Source organism: Eleutherodactylus coqui, chromosome 6, assembly GCF_035609145.1.
Source record: "Eleutherodactylus coqui strain aEleCoq1 chromosome 6, aEleCoq1.hap1, whole genome shotgun sequence".
In the NCBI taxonomy this organism is placed as follows: Eukaryota; Metazoa; Chordata; class Amphibia; order Anura; family Eleutherodactylidae; genus Eleutherodactylus; species Eleutherodactylus coqui.
In genome coordinates, this window is record NC_089842.1 from 39220179 (window position 1) to 39234306 (window position 14128).

Consider the following 14128-nt stretch of genomic DNA (forward strand, 5'->3'; position numbering starts at 1 on the left):
TGCCCCAGATGCTCACAACCAAAAACAGATTTTCTGCATGGAATCGGGCATTGCCCCCAAATCAAAACACTCTGGACAGAAATTAAATCATTGGTATATGAACTTGCAGGAATTACTCTACCATTGAGCCCACAAGCTTACGTATTTCACTCTCTCCCTAGTCATATAAAAAACGCTAATTTGATACACACTATTCTCATAATAGGCAAGAGGAGCATGTTAGCAAAATGGTTGCAGGCCAGTCCCCCGGGAGTACCAGATATACTGCAGCAACTAAAACACCTTCTAAAAATGGAGAGACTGGAGACGGAAAAACGGGCAGAATCCCAAGCATCAAAATTTTTTAAGAAATGGCGAGTTTTCATAGAAAGATTCATGGACCCGGATGAGATCTTAGAATGCATGCGCCCATTTAGTAACACATCCTGGTATCACACACACAAGCAGGAGCGGATAGATTAGGAGGATTAAAAATAACAAAGCACTTATTAAATCATAAGGGAGAGGAGAAGATGATATTTTCAGGCAATAAACAGAAATTTTTATATATTGATACGCCATAGCATATAGTAAATTAATAAAAAGCAAAAACAAACAAACACAAAGCTGTACTCTTAAAATCCACTGTTAAATGTTTGTTGATTTATTTTATTTTGTTCTATGTAGACAATTAAAGCTAATGTGCTATATAATTATTAACCATTGCGATGCAATTACTCAACATGTACATGTGTCAAAGATGTTAATGTGATTTAACTATGCAATTTTTTTTCTCTTGTATCATAATGTGAGTTGCTATGTTTTGTTTTTGATTATGAAAAATTGTAATCAAGTTTTGAAAAAAAAAGAACCCGTCTTTAAGCAATATTGTGTCATTTATGGTTATGTGTACTGTTTGATTGCTCAAAATGAAGTGTGGGAAAAACACTCAGAGAAAGGGGGTGAGGGGTGGAAAGGGGACTTATTTGTATAACACCAACTTAATGCGCAGCGCTTTCAGGTAATTTGTTTAATCACCACCCAGCAAGCTGGGTACTCATTTTACGAACCTCGACAGGATGGAAAGCTGAGTCAACCTTGAGCCGGCTACCTGAACCAAGCGGGGATTGAACTTAGGACTGCATACTGCTGCCTTAACACACTGCGCCACACGAGGCCCTGTGAGAGCTAGACCACAAGGGGTGGAGCTAGGTGATGTAAGGAAAGAGAGGGAAGAGTATGTAATGGTTTTGCCCCTACTTAATACAGATCAGCCTAGACGTGCACCTTTGAATGTTGTGTTTGTGTGTGCATATTTATAATAATTTGTGTGTGTATATATATCTTTGATGCATACACAACCCAAGTACATGATGATATATTCAACGTATTGGGTTCTACTTTTTTTGAATACTATTGAAGTATGCTAAAATAAAATTATGTACTTGACAAGCCTGATAGGTACATTACAAATAGAAATTAGTAGGAAGGGCTAACTGAAAGTGTGTCACATTTAAAAGGTGGATATATTTTTGATGTCACAGACCTGCCCAGTCGATACATTAGGGGCAGACATGCTTACAGCGATACAAGCAGTAATTGAATATTTGAATGTACCCCAAATTGTATTAGGTCCTTAACCCCTTAAGGACCAGGCAATTTATAGGGATTTTACCCAGGTGGTGGTTTTAATGTCCTATTTTTCTCCTTCAGCTACCCAAATTATTTTTGCTGCATTCTTTCCCCATGACATATAGGGCTTTTTTATAAAAAAAATTTTGTACTGACTTTCAATTTTTTAGTTGCATTGGGGGTAAAAAGCTTAAAAAAAAAAAAAAAGATTTAACATTCATAGTTTGTTTTTTTTTATTTGTATATTTACGCTAAAAGTATAGAAAAGGGTTCCTTATTGTGCTTTGGACGTTTTGATATATAATATGAATGGCTTTGGTTTACAGGGCGCATATGGCAACAATTTTGGTTGGCGTCGGCTTTGGGTTACTTTCTTTATGTATATTTTTATTTTATTCTGTAATATTGTTTTACTCATGTATGTAATTTTTTTTTTTTTTACTATCTATGTCCCCCATGACATCATATAAGACCTCTGGGGGACAGTCACATGTTTTTTTTTCTTTTTTTAATTGACACTTTTCTACTGTAGCAGAGGCATCCATAGGAGCCTCAGTTACAGGTGAAACATCCCCCTGTAGTGACAAGTTACTGACAGAGCAGATCTGGGCCCGCTAGGACCCTGTAAGCTCTGCTGTGCAGGAGGTCACCTGGTAGTCACTGACTGCCAGCTCGCCTAGTGGAAGAAAGATTTCCACTTTCACTCTTTAGTACATAGCGCTCATTGAGTACTGTGTACTAGAGAAAGGCAGAAAGGGTTAAAAACCATTCCTGCCTTCTCCCACAGATTCTCAGCTGTCACTAACAATTGACAACCCGACATGCTTCTGATTTATTGCAGAACAGAGGCTTTAAACCCATGTCATATTTTTACCCTCGTCTGGGTTTAACGCCCAGGACCAAACGCTGTATATTTACTGTACTTGGTCCTGTAAGTTTTGTCATTAGAAGAAAAAAAAAAAAAAATCAATCATCAATGCTTAACTATTCCACAGTCAGGTCTTCCTAAGGCATCTTCTCCCCACTGATCTTCTCCAGCCCCCAGGCCACCTCACTGCAAGCCGACTGTGATCCTCTTCCTCTTGTTTTGGAACGTCCATTCTCGGCATTCTTCCTCCTGCAGGTCAGTGTACGTTACGTCACTAATGATGTAACGTTCACTGCCTAGCAAAGAATGCTGAGCTATTACAGAGACTGCACAAGAGTGCTGTCTCGCTGCAAGTGTTCATATACTACTGCAGAGAGACAGCACGCATGCGCAGTCTCTGCAATTGCTTGGCACTCCCTGCTAGGCTATGAATGCTACATCACTAGTGACCCGGGGGAACTGCAGCAGACAGAAGAAGATCGGCGAGGAGAAGATGCGGTAAGAAGACTGATGGGAGGAATTGGCAAGTATTGATTTTTTTTTTCTAATGACAGAACCCCTTTAATAAATGTGTGCAGTCCTTATGGTTGCAGATTGTACTGACAATTCTTCCTCCTCTTTGCAAGAAATTTTTGCGTCGGTAATAGAGGCGTTATGGCCCCTCGTACAGTCATGGGCCCTTATGTGGTCATGGAAATACTGCATAAAGAACATACCAAACAGCCTTCAGTTGCTCTACTCACTAACTAACTATGAGACCAACCTACTAGGCAACCTCAACACAGTTAAAATAGTTCATTACTTCCGTTGAATTTGCAAAGGGAAGAGGGGGCAGACTATGAAATTGAATTTCAAGCGCTTAATTGTCTGGAATTAAAACTAGGGGTCTTGGAAATGTTAAAATTCCCATTTCTAATGTAGATTTTGAGTTTTTCATAGATGGCTCCAGGTACCGTGAAAACAGACAAGAATAGGTTATGCAACAAGGGGGTAATTGTAGAAAACCCACTTCCTTTCTGCTCAGGAGGCAGAGTTGATGGCGCTCACTGAAGTGCGTAGACTAGCTGTAGTTAAAGACTGTTAATATCTGCACTGACTCCAAGTACACCTTTGGTATCGCATTCAAATTAACACCTGAAAATAAGACCCTGTCTTATATTAAAATTTGCACTAAGTCTTATTATACTTACCTAGCAGGCTAGGGGCCTGGATTGGCAGTTAACCTGATTGCACCCGAAGCAGGTGAGAATATATCTCTGTTGCTTAAATTGCAGGACCACATCTCAAAAGGGAGAAAAAGGAGGAGTGACAAAAGAGAGAAGCGAACAGAACCCTGTGGGGGTCTGAAGGGCAAACTCCTGTGTCTTTCTCACATGCTACACTTTACGTCACACCCGAGCCATGAGCAAACCCATCAATCCAAAGAGGTAATGTATGGTATAGTGTCTTCTGCTTGGATTGCCCAAGGGTTCCACACTGCAATGACCCGGTTTGTGTAGGAATGCACGACTTGATTGTGCAGGAAAGCTATAACATTGTTGGAATATGTATTTATGCCCCTACAGTGTCCTCATCTACACCATTTGTGTCTGTACCCCTCACTGTGGAGGATATCAGGTCATACACATGGTGCCTTCTTAAGCATACAGGCCTTTGTGTTACCCTGTGATGGTCTGTCATAAACGGTAAGCCACGAACACACACTCTTCAAGAGAGCTGCGGATGATTGGCCAAAGCCAAATGGTAAGCCTCAGGTAGGGTTTATGGTGTATTGGCCCATTCATACTACAGATGAGGGATAAGCTAGTGGAAGCGACAGACTATCGAGGTCATCAGATTTTCACAGTATTGGGACTGGTTAATCAAACTAATGTAATTCAAGCTTAAGGGTTATAGTTACTAACCAACACACAATAGTGCTAGATTACCTTACCGCTGCCCAACCGTGGCATATGTCAGTATATTATGTACTTAGTCACACTTAGGTATTGACATGCATCCCGACTCCAATTTTAGGTCAAAAAGCTAGTCCAGACAAGATAAGGACCAGGGATGGTTTGATTGGCTCTTCGGTCCCTAGTTCAGTTCTCTTAGATATACTTTCTGGTAGAGTTGTATATTCCTTTGTTGCACTCTGTGTATACCTAATCTAGTGAGTTTGTGTAATAATTGGTTCACAGGTCCAAAAACACACAGGATCGCAACTTATGCTATTAAGGGAAATTTGACCTAGATAAAACTAGATTGTTGTGTCATATTTTAGCATTCCATATCTATACCCATATCCAGAACACGAGTCTCCTACCTCAGACCCAGGGTTAAAATAGAGCCCTTAGGAACGGGGCCACCCTACATGGGTGTAACTAAGTGGATCAAGGATAATTCTTTGGGATGTCCATCTTCCTACAGTTAGGTAACTCTACACGTTCCTTAGTGTCTAGCCCAAGTTTCAGGGATGAGAATGGAGCTCAGGTTAAAGGGGTTCTGTCAGCCAAAAAATTATATTCTATACTCACCTGTACCTCACCGGGCCGTTCACCAGACACCTCGTCTTCCCAAGTCCATCCTGCAGGCTGGATAAGGCAGTGCAGAAGCTGGCAAAGTTCCAGCTCCACAACTGCCTCGGCCACTGCCGGGCGGCAAGTACTTCCGCCCAGGTCAGTGGTCGTCACGTGGCGCGTCACTCCTACGCCGGCTGTGTCTAACCTCCGAAGTCGATGGCGAGTGCGCATGCGTCCCCCTTCCCGGCCTTTCCCTCACATAATGTATGGCTTGCAAAATATGGACTGTGTCCTAGAAATGTAGTAGTAAAAGAACTTTTCTTATCCATTTTACTGATGATCTATAGCACTACCAATTAAATAATTCTTATTTGTATTGCACCAACTTATTCCGCAACGCTTTCAATTTATTACCCCTCTCCAACTGGGTACTCATTTTACCGAACTCAGAAGGCTGAGTCAATCTGCGCCACATGAGGCACAAGCAATCTAATGAAAACTAAACAAAATCGCAGCACGCTCCGTCTCTGGGCGTTCCCTCAGAACGCTTCGCCGTTGTTTGCAATGGGATTTTAAAAGACATTGGCATGCCATGCAATGTGCATGCGAGTGCGATGTGCTGCTCCTCATTGAAGTCAATGGGAAACACTTGGGTTTCCTATCAAAATTTCACAGAAGTGATGCTATTTTTAATTAAAAACACTTTGCAGCACCATGGGGGAAAAAAAACGTGAATACACTGATACATGTTAATGCGTACAAGTTCTGGCAGTTTTGAAATGTAACATTAAAATTGCCCATGTGAATAAGTCTTAAAGGAAAACAGAGCAGCTTCAGCCTTACTCCCTTCTGCACCCATACAACTTTAAGCACAAAAATACGACTGCTCAACGCTTTATGGGAACGTCCAGGGGTCAGCGACCTATAATAAGACAGGCTACCAGACCCCCTGTGGGAGAGACCCCCTGCTCTCCCCGCCACCAATTTACACTGGCAGTAGACCGTCACATGTATAAGTGGGGGCACCCCTTATAATTTCATGCGGCAGGTTCAGTCCATTGTGTAAGTGGAGGTACAGAGGAGCCATCGTCCCCTTCACAGCAGTAACAGCTCAGGGTATTTCTAGTTCAGCACAGCAGTAACAAGAAGTTAAACTTACCGACATCCTCCCCCACCGCGCAGAAGCAGTACCTCCCTGAAAAGCAGAAAAATCCATTTGTTAGCTAGACTATATGTATATGGAGGCCTGCAGAGGAGCCGCGGCAGGTACTGCAGTGTATTCTGCTGATCATTAGTTTGCTCACACATTGTGAAGTTTTTTTGCAGAATGAGCAAAATGTTCAGTACAGTGTAAGTAAATAGACTTAAACCCCATGCCCCGCAGCGGAAGAAATTCTTTTTATACAGCAGATTTTCGAAACCACAGTGTACTCTTGTCATTCATTGCAGGGAGTCAAGTCCGTGGCTCAATCTGCACCAAAATCCACAACCAAGGCCTCCATCGCAAGCGCAATATGCAGAGAATAGAAGCCATTGATTTCAATGGGTTGGTTCACATAAGCGTATTTTTCCTGCGCTTTTCAGTTACGAGAAGAAAAAAAAACGCATGTTCTATTTTTCTGGCACACCAAAGGGCCCTATAGAAGTCAATAGGGGGGGGTGCCCAAATGCACGCACAATATGCAAGATGATGCATGATACACTGCTTAGTTATGGTGGAAAAAGATCACCTCTGGTACTAATTAGCCAGTTTAGAGCTAATGCCCACGGACAGATTTATGCTGCGTTCCCAGGGCAGAGTAACGCAGCTATTAGGTTCTATTGAACCTAATAGCTCAGTCCTCACATGCGGAATTCTGCAACGCATTTACGACGCGGGGGGAAAAAAAAAATCGCGGCAGGTTCTATTTTACCGCATTATCACGGCGGTAGATCTCCACTAATAGTATTGATGGAAACAGTGGGGAAACGCGGTAAATAGCGCGTTCTGCGATCGCCAGCGGGGACTTTGTTTTTCCCTGCAGGATTCCAGCGGTGTAAAACCATGGGAGTATCCCACGCCGTCCGTGAGCATGAGGCGTAAGTCAGTGTGTCCGTTTGCCGTGCACAAATGAACATGTCTTGAGGGTGCAAAAAGTACAGTAAAATATGCCAATACATGCGCAAAAAAGCATTGTTCACTGCACAAATGAGCATACGCTCCTGTGAAGGGGGCCTGCGTCATATGCAGATATTATGGTGAGGCCTTACTTAGAAAATTATTGCAGTATGTGCGTATACGGTCAAACCTGCCTGATTACACATTAGCTTGCTTATCCCAGGAACTGACCATCATTTATATTGATGCAACCCCCCTTAACCCATAAGCAGGCCTTAGAGCTAAATACATATATTACACCCAGTCACTGCTGATTACAGGATCATTCCAATCATTGCTGCACATTGTATGAACTCATTTTAACTTATTCAATAGGTATTCCAGTCTTGTGTCACTAAAGCCATCTAATATACCTTATGCTGCCATTTCTCACCATTTAAATTGTAGCTGCACTTTTCACAAACATGTCAGAGACAGAAACATAAAAGTTTTGCTCAGTCGGGTTCTGCTGATCTCCAGAACAAGGGGGCTGCAGCACCGTGGCCCGGCGGCCGTCTTCGCTGCTTTTGCTCCTCCCAGCATCTTGAAGATGGCTGCATAGAGGTGTATAGGAAGCTTCCGAAGAACTCTGTGCCACCATTTTCAGCTGCCAGAAGTCGAAAAGCAGCAAAGACAGCCGAGTGGGGACAATGCTGGGGTAAGCGCTGCAGCCCCCTAGTTATAACAATCAGCAGGACCCCCACTGATCACAAAGTTTTGACATGTCAAGTTTTGAAAAATGCAGCTACTCTTTAAAGAATGGTTTAAATGTATCCCCCATCCACAGGTCCCACTAAGGATGGAGAGGATAAGCTTGTGTGAAGCCGGCCTAAGGGTGCATTCCCTCGGGGTGGTTTAAATGCTGTAAAAAAAAAAAGCACCAAAAACTGCTTCCTTTTTTGCAGTCTGCAATTTAAAAGAAAAAAAAAAAAGAAAAAATTAAAATGCAAACTGTGGCGATGCACAACCAAACCGCCTTGTGTGGACGCACCTTAAATCACACGAACGCGTGCGATTCACAGAACGGGACTTGACGCAGCGGTCCCCACCCCAATGACTTGCAGGGAATTGGCAAACAAAAGCTCTACGGCCAAACGGCTCCGTCTCAGGACAGAACCGAATATTGACTATAATGGGGTCTGTTTGGTTTCTGTTCAGCTGCCCGGCTTTTTAGAGGGGAGACAAAAGCTCTTTTTCTTGCGGTATTTTAAGCGGGATCAGAGCTGGAGGTCCCAACGCAGGTATGAACCCACCAAACGCATCTGTGACCGCAGGATGAACAGCGCAGACAGTAATGGGTCTCACCTGGGTGCTGGGTGCACTTCTGCTGATACTCGATAACCTGTAAAATAGAGAAACAGCAAGAATGAAGAAGTCCGCCACAAGGGGTTATCTGTTAAATCCTTTAACCCCTCCCTTTCCACCCCATAATAAACATGTCATAGAAAGGAAGGTGTGTGAAATGGACTACATGTACGGCATGCCGATGGCACACGCCCTTCACCATTCAATCTCAGAGGGCTGATGGGTTGCCATTGCCTGTGAATGCTAAGGTAAGGGATAATACAATGTATGATCTGAGGGATCGCAGGTTCAAGTCCCACTACAGGGACACAGCTGTAATCGTACCGATCCTCAGGAAAACAGAAAAAAGTTGAGTACATTGTTTTAGGATTTCGAACACATTGAAATCGGATACCCTGAGTTGGGAGCACCCCTTTAAGTGCCAAACTAGGCTGCATCCTTAAAGGGTTAACCTGATACTTTATAACCAAGCATGTATTAGCAGGCACTGTTCATCTGGTACCCAGTAGACGCACGGCACTCCGGGTAGAGCACCAGCTGGTTGGCATTACTGCGTTCCTCTGTATTGTGCCGTGAGCTTGGGGCTTCTACACGGTTGAGCGCGATATCGGGGCGTGAACCTCAGCCCAATATCGCACTCACCAATCTGCTATTTACCCATGGATGCGAGTTGTTTTCTTTAAACTGCCTCCCGTCACGCCAGGTAGCGATGCCGGGGTTCATATTTGTGCGTCTTGTAGCGCACAAATCTCATGCGATTTTTGCGGCCGCGTGAAAGCAGCCTAAAGGCCCATTTACACAACGATTCTCGCTCAAAATTCGCTAAAAGTCATCTTTTGAGCGATAACCGTTGCGTCTAAACACACGGACATCGTACAGTTTTCGTTCCTCACTCTATTCTAGTTTTATAGAACTGAGCGATGAACTCTTCTCAGCGTTGCAGGCTGTTATCCCAGTCGGCAGCGCTGATAAGATTCTTTCAGTTTGTGTCCCGCTGGTAGTTCACAGCGGGATGTTAGTTGTAAGTGCGGAGAATAATGCAGCTGTTTGTTTATGCAGAACAGCTGTACTGTTCGCTGAGCGACAGCGTCCCGCTGCGCCTGCATAGCTCTTAAGTAGCTACTTAGCTACTATAGACTATGCAAAGATGACTGTCTTTTAAGCAATCTTTCAGTGTAAATGGGGCCTAGGGGTACGTTTACATGTCGCCGATTTTGATGCAGATCTGCAGCAGATTTCATCCAATTGGAAGGGCGAAATCTGCTGCAGATCTGCATTACAATCTGCGATAAAAACCACAGTAAGTCAACAATGTTTGAACAAACCCTTAGGGGCCGCTGCGGATTACGTATTTACATGGTCCGTCCGTTATTCCAATGGTAATCTGGCACTCCAGAGGTTAGATTATCGGATTGCTGTAGCATCGCCAGAGCTGTATAAAACCAGAGGACGGTATAATTAAAGGGGTTGTCCCACGCCGAAACGGGTTTTTTTTGCATAGGCCCCCTGTTCAGCGCAGGACAAACCCAAGGGATGTGTTGAAATTTTTTTTTAAAATTTTACTTACCCGAATCCCCTCTCTGCAACTTCTTCCTTCTTTTCCTCCAAGATGGCCGCTGGGATCTTCACCCACGGTGCACTGTGGGCTCTGTGCGGTCCATTGCCGATTCCAGCCTCCTGATTGGCTGGAATCGGCACACGTGAAGGGGCGGAGCTACGTGGTGACACGTAGAAGGGGCGGAGCCAGAACGCCGCTTGTGCCCGGACCGACCAGAAGGGAGAAGACCCTTCTGCGCAAGCGCGTCTAATCGGGCGATTAGACGCTGAAATAAGACGGAGCCATGGAGACGGGACGCCAGCGCAGGGAAGGTGAGTATATAACTTCTGTATGGCTCATATTTAAAGGGGTTGTCTCGCGGCAAACATCAAAATTTAACCTTACCCCATTCCCGCTGTCACCCCCCTGGCATAAAATAGCAATTTAAAGCGGTTTTTAAACTGCTTGCTACTCACCGATGTGCTGAAATGTGAAGTTTAAAAAATCTTCTGCCTACGATGGCCGCCGGTCCTTTCCCAGGGATGCACTGCGGTTTTCTCCCATGGTGCACCATGGGCTCTGTGCATTCCATTGCCGATTCCAGCCTCCTGATTGGCTGGAATCGGCACACGTGACGGGGTGGAGCTACGATGATGACGCGGTGACCAGCTCTCCGGCACGAGCGGCCCCATTCACCAGGCAGAAGACCGGACTGCGCAAGCGCGTCTAAAAAAGCAAGAAGCCAGCGAAATTAGACGGAGCCATGGACGCTAGCAACGGAGCAGGTAAGTGAATAACTTCTGTATTGCTCATATTTAATGCACGATGTATATTACAAAGTGCATTAATATGGCCATACAGAAGTGTATGACCCCACTTGCTGCCGCGGGACAACCCCTTTAACTTGTCATCGCGGGACAACCCCTTTAAGGGCTCATTCCCGCCCGTTTTCCCTCCATATTTCTTACGGACCCATTAAAGTAATTGGCGAGTTGCTGCCGGCTTTTGGGTCTTTTTTAATGTGCATCTACTTCAGACCAAAAGCGTCCCTTAAAGTCTGCGAGAGCCCAGAGAACGCGGACATTACGTGCGGCTTTGTATTTACAGCGTGCCATGAGCCAGGAAGAAAAAAGTGACAAACACAGAACAGTCATACGTGCACAGAGGTAATCGCAGCAAAACTGGTCCGTTTTCACGCACCAAAATTGCAGACGCCCGTGAGAAGGAGGATTATTCCGGAACTTTTTGCTTTTTTTCCTACTAGTAACCAAATCGGTCATCCATAAAATGATTGGCAGGTGAATAGAGGGAGCAGAAACCGCTGACCTAAATGGGAGCCGCGCCCGCCATACCCTCCAGGTCTCTGCGCTGACCGTAGCGGCAGGGGAATCACCTGATTGGTTGGGTTCACCAGTGGCGGACGCCATCAGTCAAAAAAGTGCAAAAAAAAAAATAAATAAATCCTTGAATCCCTTTAAATTACATCAGATTCACCCCCCCCCCCCCCAAGCAGCGGTCTGCAACCTGTACATGCTGGGACTTGTAGTGCGTATCACGACTGGAGAGCAAAGGCCTGCAGGCCGAGAACGGCAAGCGGTCTGGTGACATCTAAACGTGTTGGGATGCTACGCCGGCCAGATCCACAGCCAGCACTTCTACGTGGAATCGGCGTACCCGCTAATTGGCGCACTATCAGACCGCAATCACCATTAAAATGTTTTTTGAATGCCCTCTTGCTGGGACTTGTAGTTACTAAATAGAAGATAAAAAGCCCCAGCCAGCAGCCTTCCCCACTGCAGGGTACAGAATAACCAGACACGTGACTATCAGTCTATGTAGTTACATTGTTGTTCAGCAGGTCGGCGGCCTCTCCACTACACGTCTCCTGCAATGTGGAGCACACACCGGCCGCCATTGCCACTCCTCGGCCCCGCCACGCCGCACCACGACCCCGAGTAGCCGCCATCCTCCTCTCAATCCGTTAAACCGTCGTTAGCAACGCCTGGGCGGGTTCGCTAACCGCCGGCTGGAAAACCGCCGACGCGGTGACGTCAGCGCGCAGGCCGTGACGTGCGGCCTGCAGAAGGCGCGAAAAGCGCTTCATGGTGTCACCACAGCAGGACGGCATTCAGAGCTTGTATGTTCAGTGCTGACTGCGCCTGCGCGAGTGTGTTCAGTGCTGACTGCGCCTGCGCGAGTGGAGAGGTCACCCACAGGGCCTCCATAAGCCTGTGTGTGTACCCTGCCACAGAGAGCCGTACAGCTGCAGGGTGTTCAGTTATCACACATTGTATAACACATTATATCACACATTGTATCACACTGCAGAGATGGTGAATGGTAGAAAAATAAAAGTGGCTGGAAATATCAGAACCGCTCCAATTTTTCTTTGGCGCACATTAATAACCCAACCATAATATGTTCTTCACGGGTAGCACGAACAAGAAGTGTCTAACGCTGCGTTATGCCGCAGTGTGGGCTGGCGTATTGCACGTGACAAAGTATCTTGCGCACTTTTTGTTTTTCCCCGTTCGGTCGCTTAGCAACGTTGCGCATGAGCACCGCACATACGCAGTTTAAATGTGTATGTAGAGCGTTTGTACGCACAACTAGAGAATAGGGCTCTATTGCGCGTAATATGCGGTAAAATAAAACATGCTGCGATCTTTTTTTCGGGCATATTAGGCCTGTTTCACACAGCCAAGAAAATTACGTGACATTTGTGTGTTGCGAGACGCATGAATATAAACCCCATTCTTGTAGATGGGGTCATACACATGAGCGATTTTTTTTTTTTTTTCATATCGCAGCATGTGAAGACGTCGCGGCATGCCCTATTTTTGGGTGTTCCCTTGTGTTAAATGGGGCCGGCACAGCGTCACTTGGCGCAAGGAGTACGTGATGCGATGTTTACCCATTCAAAACAGTGGGAAACGCTTCACTGCGGGTTTTAGCATCTGGGATCGCTGCTTAGCCGAAGTGATGCGAGGCTGTTGTAACACAAAAATGGCATCCCATCCGCGGGGACATGGCACGTTGGCGAACGCAACATCGGGCTGAGTTTCACGGCCCGATATCGCACTCACTCATGTGAAATTAGCGTTGCATGCAATGAAAAAACGCTAGTGTGAGTGGGGCCGAGAAAATCAATGTTTTTGAATTGCCGTAATCGCGCCAGTAATACGTGAATTCTAATAAACTCGTGTGAGCCTGGCCTAAAAATCGTTTCACGGATGCGGGGTCGCAAATCTGGGAGATCGTTGACTGTAGTCATGACCACGCGGTGCTTTACCTGAGGGCTCCTTCACACGAGCGCATGCACGTTTGTGCGTGGTTTATCGCAACCTTTTTGCGCTTTAAATCAGGCTTTTTTGCATGCATGTCGGCATGTTTTACTGTACGTTCTCAGCCCGCTGGGCATGTTTTTTTGCGCTTGGGACACAAACACGCACTGATTGAAATGGCTAATTTGTCTAATGAGTTGCAAATGTGTCCTTTTTACAGAAAAATTATGCGGTGTCTCGTGCGTCTCCTTGCGGATTTTGCATGTATTTTGCAAATAGAACATGCCGCGATTTATTTTCCGCTGCGGAAATCCGTGGTAGAATTCCGCATGTGAGCATTGGCAGGCAGAAAGCTATTGGGTTCAATAGACCCCGAGGCCTCATGTCCACGGTTTCCCCGTGCAGAATCCCGCAGCGGATTCCGCCCGGCCCCCAGACATGAAGCCAAAAAATACAGTATACTCACCTGTCCGGACGCTGCGGGGCTCTCCTACGTGCAGGCCAGAATTTTTTTCTGCTGCCCGGCAGATACGCTCAGGACACCGGCGCCGTGCCGTCTTTTTATTTCTTTAAACTCCTGCTTTTCCGCGGTCCCGCAGCACGGGCGCAGTGTCAGCTGCGTCTGTGTCGCGGGGCAGATGACTTCCATTGACTTCAATAGAAGCCGTGGAAGCCATTCATGCATGAAAAAATGGAGCACAGAATGTAGCATGCTGCGGTTGTTTTCCCGCTCGTGCGATACATGCGCCGGGGAAAAATGACATCTGCAGGTATTTAATTACCTGCGGGTGCCTAATGATTCCGTATGGGCGCAGATTGCACGTGCAGGAAACACGCGCGGATTTGGTAATTCCATTTTCCCCGTGGACATTGGGCCTAATAGCT

At 45.7% G+C, this 14128-nt stretch overlaps 1 protein-coding gene across 1 annotated transcript in view; it reads right to left on the reverse strand.

Moving 5' to 3' along the window:
- The window catches only part of DDX25 (DEAD-box helicase 25), a 43110-nt gene extending 31204 nt beyond the window's left edge, over positions 1–11906 (reverse strand). The window contains exons 1-3 of the mRNA XM_066572666.1: positions 11803–11906; positions 8423–8459; positions 6140–6175 (exon numbers count right to left, since the gene is read on the reverse strand). Coding sequence (XP_066428763.1) covers positions 6140–6175; positions 8423–8459; positions 11803–11874 — 145 coding nt within the window. The 5' untranslated portion in view covers positions 11875–11906. The remainder of the gene's footprint in view (positions 1–6139; positions 6176–8422; positions 8460–11802) is intronic.
- Positions 11907–14128: the final 2222 nt, after the last annotated feature.